Source organism: Indicator indicator, chromosome Z (genome assembly GCF_027791375.1).
Source record: "Indicator indicator isolate 239-I01 chromosome Z, UM_Iind_1.1, whole genome shotgun sequence".
Classification (NCBI taxonomy): Eukaryota; Metazoa; Chordata; class Aves; order Piciformes; family Indicatoridae; genus Indicator; species Indicator indicator.
In genome coordinates, this window is record NC_072053.1 from 1,829,171 (window position 1) to 1,848,564 (window position 19,394).

The following is a 19,394-nucleotide window of genomic DNA, read 5'->3' on the forward strand; positions in this document are numbered from 1 at the left end:
CACTATGAGAGTGGTGGAACACTGCAACAGGTTGGCAAGGGAAGTGGCTGGGGACCCAAGCTCTGTCAGGCTTGACAAGGCTCTAAGCAACCTGATCTAGCAGAGGATGTCCCTCCTCACTGCAGGGGGGGTTTGGACAAGATGACCTTTGAAGATGACCTTTCTAACCCAAACCATTTTATGATTCTGTGATTTAAGCACTCATAAAAAACATCATACTCTGCAATGTGCTGCTACTTTCTGTAGGTCCACTTATCATCATGACTCAAAACATACTTTTGCAGACTGCTGCTCTGTTATTTTAGATAGCCCACATAGCATTCTCCATTGGATAACAGTCCAAGGGAAAACTATTTTACACTGGCAATCAGATTATTTTAATGGATGCCAAGGAATGGTGACACCATTAGGGTGAGGAACAACAACCACTCTGAGGGACAAGGAGAAGAGTCACTCACCTGTCTTTAAAGCAAATATTAGGTCATCAAATTCCTGTGATTCTTCATCAGCAACCAATGAGCTGGTGCTAAATCCTCCAGAAGGGTGGAAAACATTGCCATTTTGTGGACTCTGCTTAAAGGCAGCACTAGCTTGACTAGCAGGCTGCAAGGATGCCCTCTCCCAGTCTGCAGGCACCTGCAAAGTTTAAAAGGAGACAGGAATGCACTAACCATCAAAACTGAAGCATAGAAGCTGGAAACCACGACCAGAGCTGAACCCAAGACCAAGACACCAGCTATTCTGTCACTTCTGTAGTGGACCAGCCAGCTCACTGCCTCTTCCTTTGCTGGACTATGCTTCTCCCTTCTATAATCACTCATTAACCACTACTTATGTCTCCTGTTCCCAAAGAAATAGAGTGACTGAATTTCTGATTATGAATTCCACCTCCTAACTATCATTACTTTCCATTATATGATTTACAGCTGGAAACCCACGGCTTCCTGACCTTGCCAATAAAATATCTTAAAGTAATTTGCCAGTCTTTGAAAGTTCTGGTTGTAGCATGCAGCCCACTAATAACAGCTCTGCTATAGTACATCTTCCACTCCACTTCAAAGGTAGAGCTGCACAAAATGCCCAGAATTTCAATTCATGAGAAAAGAGCTGGTTTTGAAAATCTATCTCCTCCTTAAACATGGTGAAAAGCCACAATAGTGAATTCTAAATAAATATGTTCTCTTCTCTTCTCTTCTCTTCTCTTCTCTTCTCTTCTCTTCTCTTCTCTTCTCTTCTCTTCTCTTCTCTTCTCTTCTCTTCTCTTCTCTTCTCTTCTCTTCTCTTCTCTTCTCTCTTCTCTTCTCTCCTCTCCTCTCCCTTCCCCTCCCTTCCCTTCCCTTCCCTTCCCTTCCCTGCCCTTCCCTTCCCTTCCCTTCCCTTCCCTTCCCTTCCCTTCCCTTCCCTTCCCTTCCCTTCCCTTCCCTTCCCTTCCCAAACCTTCCCTTCCCAAACCTTCCCTTCCCAAACCTTCCCTTCCCAAACCTTCCCTTCCCTTCCCAAACCTTCCCTTCCCTTCCCAAACCTTCCCTTCCCAAACCTTCCCTTCCCAAACCTTCCCTTCCCTTCCCTTCCCTTCCCTTCCCTTCCCTTCCCTTCCCTTCCCTTCCCTTCCCTTCCCTTCCCTTCCCAAACCTTCCCTTCCCAAACCTTCCCTTCCCAAACCTTCCCTTCCCTTCCCAAACCTTCCCTTCCCTTCCCAAACCTTCCCTTCCCTTCCCAAACCTTCCCTTCCCTTCCCTTCCCAAACCTTCCCAAACCTTCCCAAACCTTCCCAAACCTTCCCAAACCTTCCCTTCCCTTCCCTTCCCTTCCCTTCCCAAACCTTCCCTTCCCAAACCTTCCCTTCCCAAACCTTCCCAAACCTTCCCTTCCCAAACCTTCCCTTCCCTTCCCAAACCTTCCCTTCCCTTCCCTTCCCTTCCCTTCCCTTCCCTTCCCTTCCCTTCCCTTCCCTTCCCTTCCCTTCCCTTCCCTTCCCTTCCCTTCCCTTCCCTTCCCTTCCCTTCTCTATCTCCTCTCCTCTCTTCTCTATCTCCTCTCCTCTCCTCTCCTCTCCTCTCCTCTCCTCTCCCCTCCTCTCCTCTCCTCTCCTCTCCTCTCCTCTCCTCTCCTCTCCCCTCCTCTCCTCTCCTCTCCTCTCCCCTCCTCTCCTCTCCTCTCCTTTCTTCTCTCTTTTCCTCTTCCCCTCTTCTCTTTTCTCTTCTTTTTCTTTTCCCTTTTCTTTTCTCTTTTCTTTTCTTTTCTTTTCTTTTCTTTTCTTTTCTTTTCTTTTCTTTTCTTTTCTTTTCTTTTCTTTTCTTTTCTTTTCTTTTCTTTTCTTTTCTTTTCTTTTTTCTTTTCTTTTCTCTTTTCTTTTTTTTTCTTTTCTTTTTATTTTCTTTTCCTTTTTTTTTCTGTTTCTTTTCTTCTTTCTTTTCCCTTTTCTTTTCTTTTTTCTTTCCTTTCCTTTTTTCTTTTCTTTTTCCTTTTTTCAGTTTTCATTTTTCTTTTCTTTTCTTTTTTCTTTCCTTTTAATTTTCAATTTCTTTTCTTTCCTTTTTTCTTTTATTTTTCTCTTTTCTCTTGTTTTTGTTCTTTTCTTTTTTTCTTTCCTTTTTTTCCTTTCCATTTCTTTTTCCCTCTCCCCTTTTCCTTTTCCTTTTCCCCAAATTTTACATACTATGACCTAAGAAAATTAAAGACTCAAAACCCATCTAAGAACATTTAAACTGGTATTTTGATTTCTCATGCCATACTTCTGACAGCATTTTATCCAGCCTCTGTAATAAACTGAAGACTTAGGTGAAGAAGAGATAGTTCTCATGATGGGATGTTAATGAGGGATTTGTAAGTTCCATGAATATCACCATGGCTAAGGATAACAATTTTATATGGTGAAAAACATGGTAATGATGCCCTCCTTTTCCCAAAGCCAACCTGTAATAGTTAGCTTCCCATTCCTGAATACTACACTTCAGTATTGTCACTTAAATCTCCAGGTACATTTTCCACACAGAAGGTGATGACTTTGAGCACCATTACCTCTTCCATAGCACTGATGAGATTCTGAGTGGACTTGCTGATCTCTCCACCTGCAGCTGGCAGGCCACTGCCATGTGTGAAAAAAGCTGATCCTGGAGTTGTATGCCCATTCATGTCTACAGTATAGCTTGCTTTCACAGGGCAGCAAAGCTGGTTGTGCAAGATGAAGTATACCACAAAGACATAAAGGCCCTGAAACAACGAGAGAAAAAACATCAGTGTGCAAAATGCAGGGAGCTTAGATCAGAGTTTGAAGACAGTCATGGCAAGGTCATATGTGCTGAAGCAGATGCCTTCTCTTATAACGGCAGTCTGTACCTCAGAGGACTGCAGGCAGTTTCTGTGGAAAATAGGAGACAACATCAGTGCCTATGAGGAGTAAGTTAGAAGTAGGTTCATATCCTGAAGCCTCCAGCTAAACACATATACACACAAAAAATCCCTCCAAAAAAACAAAAAAAATATTGAAAATGATTGTTTGGTTGAACACACATGGTGGCAAAGCAAAGCCAAGGTCCCAAGAACATCAAAACCAACTCAAGTTTCACAGTTGTCATAATAGTAAAACTGTGGTTAAGGGCTGTCTGTATGACAGGGTTTGGCTGCTGGCCCCCAGCCACAATCCTTTATTTCCTGACTGACCTGCTGGCTCCTGTCATTCCTGCTCCAGTTCCAGCATCATGCAGACTGCATTGCTGCCATCACAGATACTGAGCTGTAACTATAAATTAGATTTCCTGTGACATCCACTAATTCAGCACTGCCTTCTATTTGTGATCATTACAAGGGCTCTGTTCTGCTCTATGCCTCTGCAGCTCTTCTTTAAAACTTGCTAATTTTGACCTTTAGACTTAGCCAAGAGAAGTATTATAAACATGTCTTTTGCTCCCAAAGAAATCCAGTGACTGAACTTCTGAATATCACTCTGACTTTCTCTAATTCTTAAGCTGTACTAATGCCAAGGGGAAATAATCCATTCCAACTGATAAACCAACTAGTTCAATAGTTACCGAAGGAGTATAGAATGAGGACTACTAGATTATTCCCAGTTGCTGCAGCACAGTTACATTTACACTGTTGTTTTTTGGGAGTTTAGTTTAGTTGGGGTTTTTTTCTTGGGTTTTTTTTTTTGGTTGGTTGTTTTTTTGTTTGTTTGTTTTGTTTGTATTTCACATTGTCCTCTACAATCCCTGAAACCAATTGTAGTAAGCAGAACCCATTGGCATAGAAGTAGTAACTGGGATTATAAACAGTAAAGAGTTTAATCTTATTATATTTGGGGATTCCTAACACAGGGTATTTTGAAAATCCATGTAAAGATTGCAAATACCCAATATACACACATATTCATTTCCATTCCCATAAAACAGGCAGCAGCACCTCACGATCCAAAGGGGTTTAATTTCTAACAACAAAACTATATGGTCTGGTCTGAAGTTGGACCAAAGTGGTCCAAAGTGACACTAAACCTGGTGGGATTCAATGGGATTTCAATCTCAGCTGGTCAAACACTAGAAATCATAGAATGTTAGAGGTTGGAAGGAACCTCAAGAGATCACTGGGACCAACCCCCCTGCCAAAGCAGCATCACCTAGGGTAGTCCATGCAGGAATGCATGCAGGAATGTGTCCAGAGAAGAAGACTCCAAACCTCTCTGGGAAGCCTGTTCCAGTGCTTTATCACTCTCACTGTTAAGTTTCTCCTCATGGTGAGCTGAGATCTTCTCTGTTCAAGTTTGAACCCATTGTTCCTTGGCTTATCACTGGGAACCACACAAAAGAGCCTGGCCCCCTCCCCTTGACACCCACCCCTCAGCTATTGATAGACATTGATCAGATCCCTCTCAGTCTTCTCTTCTCCAGACTAAACAGCCCCAGGGCTCTCAGTCTCTCTTCACAGGGGAGATGCTCAAGTCCCCTAATCACCCTCGTGGCTCTTCCTTGGATTCTCTCCAGCAGGTCTCTGTCTCTCTTGAACTGGGGAGCCCAAACTGGACACAGGATTGCAGGTTTGGTCTCACCAGGGCAGAATAGAGAGGGAGAAGAACCTCTCTAGATCTCATACAGCCACTGTACTCCCTGGGTACATTTACTTTAGCAGCAAACCAGCAAACAAAAGTGGTATTAAAAAAAACCAACAACAAACAAACACACAACTAACAAACAAATCCAACAACAACAACAAAACACTCAAAAGGGAAAAAAAAAAGGGCAAACCAAAACCCAAACCAAAACAAGAAGTCTGAGTAAACTTTTTTCTACTTATTCAGATTATTGTTTTTTGTTAGGAGGATCCAGAGCAGCTGAAAGGAAATTTCTTTCTAATACATGCAAGCAAATATATTCCAAAAAACTGATGCAAACACATGTTGCACTTAAGAGACACTAAAAATGAACCAAAAAGTCCTTTCATTCTATAAACAAATCCAAGGACTCTGATGTAGGTCAAGCATAATGGGACCAGCAAATGGATTCCTTTTCATTTGTTTAATGGATCTGAGAAGCATTAAAAGCCCAAGAAGAAGAGATAACAGTGACAACAGTGAATTCAGACCAGCCTCTGGCACTTGAGTCTCTGAGGACCCAGGACATACATGTTTCAAGTGATTTTGTACTTTTCAAGAAAATCCAATAGCTGAAAATGCTGCTCAGGCCCATCTTAGGAAGCACAATGACACAAGGTTTTGGGTCGCAAGGCCCATGATATGTCACTCTCCTGTGCAGCCCCAAGTGAGGACACTCAGCCTTCTAAACCAAGCAAACATGACATAAAGTATCACAGTTGTCTCCTCCTCTCAGCCTGCAATCCTGATTTAACTCTCTGTTTTGGAAACTGCTCTTTATGACGAAGTATTGCTCCACCAGAACCACAGACAGGCATTTTGATACCCACAGCGTCCTTGCTGCCACACTTCCCTGCTGCCATCACTTTATTCAGAGACACAGACCCTTCTCCTGGGCAGCAGGAGCCAGTGTCCCTGAGATGCATGGCTCCATGTGGCAGGCTTGCTGCAGCCCTCCTTGTCTGGAGGCTGAGCAGGAACCTCAGTATGTTCAATTCATAGATCTCCAAGGCACTGATGCAGACAGGTGATGAGACAGCTCCACTGGATCCTTCCACAAGGAGCATATGGACTTGGGGAAGTTATTCGCCTGTCTAAGGACAGAACTAACACATACAAGTATTACAGTATCACAGTCTCACAGTATATCAGAGACTGGAAGGGACCTCAAGAGATCATCAGGTCCAACCTCCCTGCCAGAGCAGGATCACTTAGGGTAGTCTGCACAGGAATGCATCCAGGTGGGGTTTGAAAGTCTCCAGAGAAGGAGACTCCACAACCCCCTGGGCAGCCTGTTCCAGTGCTCTGTCACCTTCACTGTAAAGAAGTTTCTCCTCACGTTGAGGTGAAATCTTCTGTGTTCAAGTTTGAACCCATTGTTCCTTGGCTTATCACTGTGAACCACCCAAAAGAGCCTGGCCCCCTCCCCTTGACACCCACCCCTCAGCTATTGATAGACATTGATCAGATCCCTCTCACTCTTCTCTTCTCCAGACTAAACAGCCCCAGGGCTCTCAGTCTCTCTTCACAGGGGAGATGCTCAAGTCCCCAAATCATCCTCATGGCTCTCTGTTGGATTCTCTCCAGCAGGTCTCTGTCTCTCTTGAACTGGGGAGCCCCAAACTGGACACAGGATTGCAGGTCTGGTCTCAACGGGGCAGAGTAGAGAGGGAGAAGACGTTTCCTAGCCCTGCTGGACACAGCTTTCTTGATGCACCCCAGGATCCCATTAGCTCTCTTGGCCACCAGAGCACATTGTTGTTCCATTGTTGTTCCATTGTTGTTCCATTGTTTTACTTCTCCCACTCTTGTAAAATAATATGGCCATGCCTTACAAACAAGCTAACACCTAGCAAGCCCCCCCTCACTCCTCAGTACATTATAAACTTAGGCAGGAACTGTGCAAGATTTTTTCCTTAGCTGGAAAAAAAGGATTGAACCTTCTCTGACCCAGATTCCTACTCAAATCTAGAGTCTCAAGAAGATACACTCTGTAGAAGTCAGTTCCTGTGTGTCATCTCTGTGGTTTTGTTTGAAGTATCAAAGGGGCTTTGTGGTCTTACTCTCATTACCCTGTGTCTCTCTTGGAAACCACTGCAACTGAATTTTGGGGAAAGAAACCAAAACAATGCCCTGCTCAGACAACATAGAGTTCCAACATTTGTACACACGAAGATGCCATGCATCAAGTCTTACTGATCCATGCTTGTTTCAGCATCAGCAGCTGTACCAGGCTGTTTTCTCTGAAAGAGCACTTAGGTTGTGCCAGGCAAACACAGCTTTCACAGTCTCACTGGGCTTTTTCCAAAGCACTAGTCTGAGACTTGAATTGTGCCTCATCACACTTTTGGCACACATTATATTCTTTTTCACAACATTTAATACTGTGAAAAATAGTCTTAAAGGACTGTGAAAATGAGGCTGTGGCCATTGTAATAGGTTTCACTGTGTTTATCATGTAAACAACTTTGGCCAAGTTGGCACCACTTTACTTCTTCAGGGACTCATAAACATTGTCCTTGCCAGTTGGACCAAGTATGAAATGCAGACAATAGTCAAGTTCTGTTGATAGGTCTGCCAGACCTGCAGAATGCTCAGAGAAGAAACCTAGAGACTCCAAAGGGATTGAAAGAAGATAGGTCTATATGGGTAGTAGCAACACAGGCAATGACATCTCTCTTAAAAATGTGGTAAACGTTTTGTATTCTTAGTATTTCGTTATAAACATCCAACCTAAACCCAGAACTCCCAAATCAGCCTAGTGCCAATGCCCTCTGCTGTTGCACACAAATTCAAAGCCATTCCCCCCATCCCACAAGCATGTACAAGGAGGACAAAAGAATCACAGAATGAATCAGGTTGGAAGGGACCCTCAAATGTCACCTTGTCCAACCCCTCTGCAGTGAGCAGTGACATCTTTAACTAAATCAGCCTGCTTAGATCAAAGTGGCAGAATCTTGATCTGCTGGCCGTGGTTTTTGATTCAGCTCAGGATGTGATTGGCTGCCTGGGCTACCAGTGCTCATTGCTGGCTCATGTCCAGCTTCTTACCCACCAATACCCCCAAGTCCTTCTCTGCAGGGCTGCTGTCAATCTCATCATCCCCCAGCCTGGATGATAAAGAAGATTGCCCCAACCCAGTGCAGGACCTTGCACTTGGCCTTGTTGAACTTCATTAAGTTCACCTGAGCCCACCTCTCCAGCCTGTCTAGGTATTTCTGGATGGCATCCCATCCCTCAGTCTTGTCAGCTGCACAAAGTCTTAGAGTAAAATGGCTGATTGCCAAACTGAGAGTTTGAGCTGGGCTCTGTGGAAGCAGGCTGAACAACTAAGCTGCAGAACTAGGACTCTGGAGGATTTGTCTGCAATATTACATAACTTCTGTGCATTGGGCCGACAGGACTACATACAAAACATCCAACCCCATGTCATTTATGGTTGTGCTGTGCTTGTAGCATTAATACAACATCACAGTAAAAGGTAAAAGTGTTAATGATGCATCTCCTGTGAGGAAGGTGAGAACTACTCCAGGCAGAAAACTAGGCTGTCCTGAAGGTGAGAGCAAGACAGACACTTACTGTTCTTAGATGCAGTGGTTGCCTGAAAGAAAGGTGTTTAAGAGAAGCCTGGATGCAGCACTTAGTGCCATGGTTTAGTTGACTAGTAAGGGTTGGGTGACTGGTTGGACTTCATAATCTTGGAGGTCTCATCCAACCCGGCTGATTCTGCAGTTCTGTGAAAAATGTTTGCAGGATACTGTCAGTAAAGGCTGCTGGCTGTGTGAATGATATATATGCTGATGAATCATAGAGTCATAGAATAGTCAGGGTTGGAAGGGACCACAAGGATCATCCAGTTCCAACCCCCCTGCCACGGCCAGGGACACCTCACACTACAGCAGGCTGGCCAGAGCCTCATCCAGCCTGGCTGCAAACACCTCCAGGGATGGGGCCTCAACCACCTCCCTGCACAACCCATTCCAGGCTCTCACCACTCTCATGGGGAAGAACTTCTTCCTCATGTCCAGCCTGAATCTCCTCACTTCCAGCTTTATTCCATTTCCCCCAGTCCTGTCACTACCTGATAGCCTAAAAAGTCCCTCCCCAGCTTTCTTGGAGCCCCCTTCAGATACTGGAAGGTCACCTCAGAGCCTTCTCTTTTCCAGACTGAACAGCCCCAACTCCTTCAGTCTATCCTTATAGGAGAGGAGCTCCAGCCCTCTGCTCATCCTGGTGGCCCTTCTCTGGACACCTTCCAGCACATCCATATCCCTCTTGTAATAGGGGCTCCAGAACTGGATGCAGTACTCCAGGTGGGGTCATCTTTATTGATGACCTTGATGAAGACACAGAGCAGTTTATCAGTAAGTTTGCAGATTGACACCAAGTTAGGTGGGAGTGTTGTTCTGCACAAGGGCAGGGAGGCTCTATAGAGGGACTTGGATAGATTGGAACCATGGCCAACATTAACAGGATGAGCTCCAACAAGGCCAAATGCCAGGTCCTGCACTTGGGTCTCAACAACCCCAAGCAATGCTACAGGCTTGGGGCAGTGTGGCTGGAAAGCTGTCTGGCAGAAAGGGACCTGGGGGTTCTAATTGACAAGCAACTGAATATGAGCCAGCAGTGTGCCCAGGTGGCCAAGAAAGCCAATGGCATCCTGGCTTGGATCAGAAATGCTGTGCCCAGCAGGAGTAGGGAGGTGATTGTCCCCTGGTACTCAGCTCTGGTGAGGCCACACCTTGAGTATTGGGTCCAGTTTTGGGCACCTCAATACAGGAGAGATGTGGAGGTGCTGGAGCCAGTGCAGAGGAGGGCAAGGAAGCTGTGAAGGGCCTGGAGAATAAATTTTATGAGGAGCAACTAAAGGAGCTGGGGATGGTTAGTTTGGAAAAGAGAAGGCTGAGGGGAGACCTCATTGGTCTCTAAAACCACCTGAAAGGACATTGTGGAGAGGCTGGTGCTGGCCTCTTCTCCAGGTAATTAGTGATAGAACAAGAGAGAACAGCCTCTAGCTGTGATTGGGTAGGTTTAGACTGGATATTAGGAAACATTTGTTCATGGAAAGAGTGGTCAGACACTGGAATGTGCTGCCCAGGGAGGTGGTTGAGTCACCAAACCTGGATGTGTTTAAAGGTTGCTTGGATGTGGTGCTTGTAGGTGTGGTTTAGAGGTGAACCTAGTACAGTAGGGTTATTGGTTGGACTTGATGATCCTGAGGGTCTTTTCCAACCTGAATGTTTCTGTGATTCTGTAAATGGATGGATAAGAACTTGAGCAAGTCCAGTGGAGGGTCACCAAGATATCAAGGGCTCAAGCACATGCCATTTGAAGACAGGCTGAGGGAACTGTGGTTTCAACACAAAGACTCAGAGGGGAAGTGGCTCCCCAACAGACAAGAGGTGGTTAGTGAGTGCATAAGAGGGGTATGGCAGGAGAGTGAAAGATACTTTTCCTGATCTGACGCAGGAGAAATTCCAACTTGATATAAAGAAAACACATTTAATGTGAGGGCGATTAAGCTCTGGAACATGTTACCCAAAGGGACTGTGGAAAGTTCTCTGTTCGAGAAGGTTTTCCTGGTACGCTTTATCATTTATGGGAGGGTTTTGTGAATGCATGGGTGTGAGGGGGATTCTCATATACAACAGCTTGATGCATTTATTCTGTGCAGTGACAGCTGCAGGAAGCTAGTAAATCAAGGACAGACTGCCAGGGCTGTCAATAAAAGGACAGAACACATTTCACACTTCATAAGGTCACAGGCAAACCTGGAGGAGTGATCCACAGAAAGCCTCCACTGCACACTTGACACTTGTAGTCTTTCTGTCTCTTTATCTTCTAAATCTGTATGTTCCAGCTCACTGTGCTGACACTATGCCACGTCTAAATTTGGAAATTGAGATAACTCAGCTAATAGTAATGAGAAAGCATACAACAGACTGCAGACCACCAACAAACCTCTTCATCATCTCCTTTTTAACCATAGAGAGAAAAATCAAGGTGCCTACTGTACTCTACAGTTTTAAATTGGTCTTGTACAATAAAGGACTTTACTGCTCTAATAAACACATGCACATTAAGGCATTAAATAGTTATTTTTTCCTTTTAAAACACTAATATATTGTGTTAGTTTCAGGCTGTGCCTAGAAAAACTACCATATATATATCATACTTCTCACACAAGTATTTCCTCCCATGCCTGAGATACCCTACCCTGAAACTGCAAAACCTATTTTTTTTTCCAGGGAGAAGTGGATTCAGATCATGCAATCTGTTTTAGAGATATTTCTGTTTGTAAAACTAAAGTACCTTTGCAGGACTTCTGGCAAAGAAAAGTAATTTGGACACTCCACTTGAATGGTTCCTCAACCTATTTCAGGGCAGGTATCAGCACTGACAAACATTCAGTACACTCTACAAGGGCACCCCTTGAGTCTGGGGAAAAAAATAGTTACTAACTATCATCATCTGACTATAGTCACTAGTTGTGTGACTACATCACTAAAAGTTGTGTTCTCACAAGAGAATATTTCAAATGACATCAAGGCTTCTGAAGAAAGATCTGTGAGACCACAAAGAGATCTCTCTCGCGAGAGGAACGGGATCATTCTGGATCACTCCTGGATCACCACGGCTGCGACACCATTATTCCTTTCAAAGTTACACATTTATTGGTGCCAGGTGGCAAAAAAACCCAACAATTAGTCACACAAACAGGTGCCTCTGCCAAGAGAAGAGTTGTCTCTGCTCAGATTAGCTTTCGAGACTAGCTGTCTGTAGTCACTGTGGAAGAGTTTCTGCATGCTGGTTTATGCTTTGTTTAGTTTCACTTTAGTTGTTTTAATCTTATCAGGGTGAGATGTGATCTTATTCTCTGTCTGGACTACGCTAATTTGCTCTTGGCAGCCAGTCCTAGAAACTCCTTTTCTTGTCAGTTTAATGGTCAGGCTATCCTTCCTGCCCAGCTGTCAAGGGCTGCTCATGGTGACCACATCTTGGCAGATGTTTGTGCACCTTAATGCTTTGTCTGACTTCTTGTGAACTTCCCTGGGGAACTTCACCATTTTACTGGACTTTTCTCACGTAGGTTTCCATCACTGGCCAGCCAAAGCCTGCTGTGGATTAATACTGATTTATGTAACAAGTGCCTACTGCTTTGGGGGGCATTACAGTCCTGATTAACCCAGATAATTTGCATGTTCCCCCATGTTCAAGAAGGCAGTATCTACACAGCAAAAATAAATGACTCACAATGTTAAAGGGATCATATTCAGGAAATTATAATCAGTCCCATTGTACAATGCATGATATATATTTGATATTATTCTCTTTCCTGCTAATTTTGGGAAGGAAATTAGCCATGGAACTGAATATTCATATGCAAAACTGCATTAATAGTGTTAATCAAGTGACACACATAAAGCAGATAGAAATTTCTATTTCCTTCTTCAGGCTTCCTTGTGTTTCAGAGGTAATTAGATAAATTGCAGGCACAGCATTTTTGTGCAGGCTTTCATGTACATTTTGCTTTCCCCTGTGTTCTTCAACCATGCATTTCTCTGAGAACAGCTTGGAGATCTTTTATTGGTGTCATCATGACAGAAGTGTCATCTTAGTCACATGATACTGTATCCCAAGCCATCGCTTAACATCTCCCACTCACAGCTCTCCAGAAATATTAACCTTTGAGATGTAAATCAGATCCTTCTGTAAAACTCTTTTCCTTGGCATTCTAAGTGGCTGTTGTAAAGCCCATGCCCTCAGCAGTGCAACCCTGCCAACTGGTGATTACACTTCGTAACTCGACCTTGGGTCTGCTGTGAATCATCAAGGCTCTGACTATTTGCTTGCTGTTACACACCAGTTTTGATGAAGCCATTATAATAATCCTTATCAATCACACAATTTCTCTTATCACAGTTTCTACTGGGAACATTTACTGCTTATCCACGCTGTGGTTCCTGAGGTATTTACTCTCCATTTTGCTCTGCAGAAAAAGATTTGCGTCAGTTGGAAGGCCTAAAAAAGTCCACAGCAGAAGAAGACAACAAAAAATGTCATTAAGGACTCCAAAACTCATAGGATCTTGGTAGGCAACATTGTGAGAGCACTTTTTGAACCATTCAGTGGCCACCACATACACACACATGCACAGAAACCAGCATTTAAAAAAAAAGGAATGAAGAAAATACAATAATTCATATATCTATCATTAAATTAAGAATACATTTACAGGTTTTCACTAAGAGATGGTTATTCCAAGTGCCTTTATTTATTTATTTATAATTCCACAGACAAACAGATGATGAATATATTCTCTAATAATAAAAAGACTGTGCTTATTTACAAATACATTTTCCTAATATTAATGTAACACCTGAACCTTAGTCTGAACTGCCAAGTTTCTCTTTATGCAGCACCAGCTATGCCAAGACCATGCTGAATCTTGCAGTTTCCACCCAATGCCATAAATTCCTTTCTGGCAAACAACACTCAGCTCAGATGTAGTCTAAACTTGGCTCGGGCTTACCTGAAAGGTTCCCAAACTTTGGCAAATCTATAAAAAGCAGATTTATGAATATTTTGTATAGCACACTTGCAGCTACTCCCACACAACAGCTACTTCTACCTCCAATTTCAGCGCTCCAAGTGCTGGAAAACGTTTTGGGGTTGTTTGGTTTTGGTTTGGTTTTGTTTGTTTTTGTTTTAATTGTTTTGTATGGGGACTTGGGGGTTTTTTTGGTCGTTTTGTTTGTTTATACGTTTTGGGTTTTTTTGGTTTGGGTTGGGTTTTTTCTGTTTTAAGATTAAAATTTCAAGTGAGATGTTCAGCTTGAAAATGCACTGAAAATACAGATACTTAGCCAAACTTGCCAGATGTGCAGCTCAGGCTAGAATAAGAGTCTGTTACTTCCTTCTGATGTAGTCGTCCCAGAAATAGGGATTTTTAAAGCCCTATTTTCGTGTTTCAGCTTAGCTGAGGAAGACACAAACACTCAGCCAAAGAACAAAGGTACAAGCAGTGGGATAGGTGTGATCTGTGGAGGGCAAACATGGGAGAGTCAGCATGTAGAAGGACCCTGCAGTTACATTTCTGGCTGCATTCCCTTGTTACAGAGCTCTGTGAGATTCAGCACATCACACCAACCAGGCTGCAGGAGGTTGAGCACAGCCAAGAGCAGACTTCTCTTGTCTATCTCATGAGACGGAGACTCTTCAACCTCTCTGGGCAGCCTGCTCTAGGGCTCCAGCACCCTCACAGCAAAGTTTCTCCTCCTGTTCAGATGGAACCTCCTGGGTTCCAGTTTGTGCCTGCTGCCCTTTGTCCTGTCACTGGACACCACTGAAAAGAGCTCAGCCTCATCATCTACATGCCCACCCTTTAACTCCTGCTGAGCAGTAAGAAAATCCTGTGTCAGTCTGCTCTTCTGCAGGCTAAGCAGCCCCATGTCTCTCAGCCTTTCTGCCTCACAGAGATTCTCCTGTCCTCTCAGCATCTGTGTTGGACTTGCTCCAGTAGTTCTCTGTCTTTCTTGATTTGGGAGCCCAGAACTGGACCCAGTACTCCAAATATGGCCTCCCTAGAGCAGAGTAGAGGGGAAGGAGAATCTCCCTTGGTCTGCCAGCTATACTCTTCTTAATGCACCCCAAGAGACCTATGACTTTCTTGGTCTTGAGGTCCTTTAGGCAGAGTAGGGGGGGGAAGAAGAATCTCCCTCAACCTACCAGCTACACTCTTCTTAATGCACCTCAGGAGACTACGACATTCTGGGCCTTGAGGTCTTTTTTACATTAGGTTCTTCTTGTACTTTTTCCTATGTGGAGGACTATTCTGGCAGCAGAAAGCAGCCAGATCACAGAGTAGTGAAAAACTGACAACTCATCCACTGATGAACTTTATAGAGAAAAAAAATAAACAAACCCAGGAAGACTAAAAACTATAAGGTTACTCCTCATGTATTTTCCTATTGCATTAACTGTAAAGAGCTAGAAATAGCAGAGGTCATGATTTTGGACATGTGCTCTACAGTATTTTGCAAACGTTTACTCTGACACTTGCTTTCCAAAGTAAACATCTGGAATGTAACCTTACATTTCAGCTCACACCTTACAATCTAAACCTACTACTGCTTTCATTTCTCTCTCAAACAAACAAGAAATGGTGGATGAAAAAGCCTTTGTCACCTCCTGGGTCAAGACATTCCCTGGTTGATAGTGTTAGTCTCTAGCTCTGTCTGAAAGCAAGCTGAAAGCTAGCACAGGAAAGTAATACACAAGAGGGAAGCTAGCACCTGAAGAAACGTTTCAGGACCATACAAACTAGCATCACTGAATGCATAGAATCATAGAATCATTTTGCATGGAAGAGACCTTTAAGATCTTCAAGGCCAACCATTAACCCAGCACTGCCATATCACCACTAAACCATGTCCTGTAGTGTTGGGTGTGAAGAACGTGCCCTATGCCACACTGTAGCACCACATCTACATCGCTCTGAAATCCTTCAGGGATGTAGACTCCACCACTGCCCTGGGCAGCCTGTTCCAAGGCTTCACAGCCCTTTTGGGCTTCCTTTTGAGGAAGAAATTGTTCCTCATGTCCAATCTAAACCTCTACTGATAATATTGTCAATCTTGCCCATATAAAAAAATCAAAGAAAGTGCCGTTCCTGCAGCATTAATACATTATTCTTATTTTTGTTAAAGCAGTAATTTCTACTTACATATGTCAATGACAAATAGGCCAAGTAAACAGAAATAGGGAACTGAAAGCACTGACAGACAGGAAAAGTCAAAAAAGAGAAGCAAATGTTGTGTTTATTGATGAACTTTTACTTGCTGTTGCAGAACACCTCAAAACGAAGAGTTAAGTAAAGGCTAGGAGCTACTGCTGTAACATTTATTCCCTTTAATTGATACTTCCAATGTCACAATCTCTCTTATGCCTACTGTTACCTCTTATTTCTTGTTATTCTGTGACATCAGACTGAGAAATTTGACAGATCATTTATTTAGCAGCATTTTGCTGCAGTGCCGTAACTATAACTATAAACTGTAACTACGTGGTGCAATTTCAAAAAGCAGAAATGCAAGAAACCATCAAAAAACCTCTGTCTTGGAGGGAACCCAAGGGTTGTGGATGACTGATATAATTATTTTTCCATATCTGGTGCTTGGGTGTACTAGGGCAAGACTAATGGGAATAAAGTGGTTTTATACTCCAGGGTTCTCTGACTCCTGCAAAAACCTTTTTGGGGTGCTGCAGCCTCACAGTGCTGTGAGGAACCGAATAAAGTCTCACCATCTTCAACCTTGCTGACCCCAGAAAGCACCTTACAATGATTTTCTAATGTCCAGAATAGCAGATGTAGAAGTTACTACTAAGAAGTGGTTGTTTTCACAAGAGATATGTGTTGTCTCAGAAGCAGAGGTCTTCTTTATCAGGCTTTGCTATGAAATGATATTCATAGGAAGCTGTCAGCAGTTTACCACCCTACTGCCATTGACTTTAATGAAAATTACTGTATATATTGACTGCCTTTTCACAGCTTCAGAGGCAGCAGAAGGCAAGTCTTATTTATAAAGCAGGAAGTCAGCACTGTTTTGGTTAGGGATGCTCCTCAAAAAAAGGGAAACGTGGGCAAAAATGAGGACAAGGACTAGACGTCCTCCCATATCTGACAAGTAGGTGAACAAGAGTAGGTGGAAGTATAATAATAATATTTTTGGCTCTGTCATTGGAATCATTCACTTCCTGGCTTCAGACGATGAAACTGATTTTCCTGCCCCCCCACCTCGCCCCCTGCTAACCCTGCCCCCAATTCTACTCAAGGAGAGAAAGCTCTGGATGAATAGGAAGTACCTCAAGAGTTAATGAAATCTCTGTAAACAGAGTGCTACTCAAAGTAAAATTAAAAACAAACTCACATAAAATATGGATATGATGCCAGCCTTACTTTAGAAACTTTTGGTTTGAGTCCTTTTTTTCTTTTTTTTTTTTTAGCAATGGTAGCTCTAAAGATTTCTAGAACTTACATTTGTGGGTTACAACTTTCAGTTATTTCATGGAAAAAAAACCCCAAACAATGGCACAAAAGATATATATAGGGGCTTTCTAAATAGACTCAGATAGAAATACCACTACTAAGCTATTGGGGGAGAAAAGAAAAAGAAAATGGGAATTTTACAGAAAAGGAATGAAATAAACATGGAGGAAGAAGTTCTTCACCAAGAGAGTGGTGAGAGCCTAGAATGGGTTGTCCAGGGAGGTGGTTGAGGTCCCATCCTTGGAGGTATTTAAGGCCAGGCTGGATGAGGCTCTGGCCAGCCTGATCTAGTGTGAGGTGTCCCTGTCCATGGCAGGGGGGTTGGAACTGGATGATCCTTGTGGTCCCTTCCAACCCTGACTGATTCTATGATTCTATAATTCCACTGGCTGGTTCTAAAGATCACTGTCCTTCTGAGGCAAGGGAAACACTTGGGAAAGTAATGGCCATGTAGTATTCAGCTGTTTCTCCCTGATTATAAAAATCTACCTTTATGTCAATGCATACCAATGTAATAACAAAGGACATACATATCTATCTATCTATCTATCTATCTATCTATCTATCTATCTATCTACCTACCTATCTATCACAGTATCACACAGTCTCACAGTACATCAGAGGTTGGAGGGGACCTCAAGAGATCATCAGATCCAACCCCCCTGCCAGAGCAGCATCACTTAGTGTAGTCTGCACCGGAATGCATCCAGGTGGGGTTTGAAAGTCTCCAGAGAAGGAGACTCCACAACCCCCCTGGGCAGCCTGTTCCAGTGCTCTGTCAGCCTCACTATAAAGAAGTTTCTCCTCATGTTGAGCTGAAATCTTCTATGTTCAAGTTTGAACCCATTGTTCCTTGTCCTGTCACTGTGAACCACCCAAAAGAGCCTGGGCCCCTCTACTTGACACCCACCCCTCAGCTATTGATAGACATTGATCAGATCCCCTCTCAGTCTTCTCTTCTCCAGACTAAATAGCCCTGTGTTTGTATATATACACATACACACACACACACACACACATATATTTCCAAACCAAGCAATTGGAACACTTGATTTCCATGCCTGGGTACATCCACTTAACCGTGGAGGAATTCAGCTCTACCCATTGTCAGGAACAGACAGTGTCAGTCATGAAACACGTCACGCTGTTGGTTCTTCTGCTTGGAAAACAAGAACTCACTTTCCCTCTTGGAAATTCTTGCTAATGGATTCATGCCAGCAGTGACCTAAGATATGTTTGCAGCACTAAACAGAAAAAAATTGGATATGGCCTGCTCCATGACCCATTCCCACTATCTGTGGGGCACTTCTTAAGAGCTAAAAATGCTAGGAGCTGTTGAAGAATGGACTTTCACACATTTTTCAAAGCAATAAGCTCGTCAACTGTTGTTTGGGGGTTTATTTTAGCTTAGTTTTTCCTAGTGCTTAGAATGGGATACATGCCCTTTTGAGGTCTCCCTCTTTGTGTGAGGGCTGCAGATCACTCTCTGTTCTTCTCCAGCACCCTTGTATGGCAATAACTGCTGGCTCCACAGAATCATGTTTTCTCGTTTGAAAACCACCCAAAGCGTTTGACAGAGCTGTCTTGGCTGCATGGCAAAGTCCAATGTAAAGCAAACACAGACAGCTGCCAACTCCAGAGATGCATGGTGGGTCAAGAAGAGAGCGCATGACTGGAAGAAGTCCTTCGCTGGCTTTTTGTTCCCTAGTGCTCTTTAATTCTTTATCCTTAGCCCTCTCCCATCCCTAGTCCCAGCAGGGGAGCTTCCAGTTCTGCCATTATCCCTCCTCCAGTCTAGAGATCTCTATCCTTCTTCCTCCCTTGCACAATCATAGGAAGCATTGGCTCTGCCTCAGGAGCAAGGCCAGCACGTGGAGGTGAGCTCCATTGACCTGGAGACACTTACAGGTCAGACCAGCCTGGGAACAGTGACCTAATTAGGCTTCCACCTCCAGACTGTGCATGTTTAGGTGTCTATAACAACATTTTGGCTCCTTGGAGGAGTGATGGGCTGATAAGTGAGTAATATAAACCCTGATGAGAGGTAAAAGCAATCACCTGAGGGAAATAGTAGGAAATTGTGAAGTGAGATAGGGAAGCTGTGAGGCAGGTGGATTTAGAAGGTGTTTTATGTTAAGCAGGTCAAACACGAAGACTATAAAACCTAGATATATAGGCTCATATGGAAGTCTCATAGTCTGGTGTGGCACTACTGTTTCACAGGATTAATGATTTTAATAACTCATGTATTTTAATGAATGT

The 19,394-nt window shown here is 43.5% G+C and overlaps 1 protein-coding gene across 1 annotated transcript in view; it reads right to left on the minus strand.

Annotated features, from left to right (window-relative positions):
• ADGRV1 (adhesion G protein-coupled receptor V1) overlaps positions 1–19,394 on the minus strand; it is a 366,634-nt gene that overhangs the window by 11,965 nt on the left and 335,275 nt on the right. The window contains exons 89-90 of the mRNA XM_054397457.1: positions 3,022–3,213; positions 459–636 (exon numbers count right to left, since the gene is read on the minus strand). Coding sequence (XP_054253432.1) covers positions 459–636; positions 3,022–3,213 — 370 coding nt within the window. The remainder of the gene's footprint in view (positions 1–458; positions 637–3,021; positions 3,214–19,394) is intronic.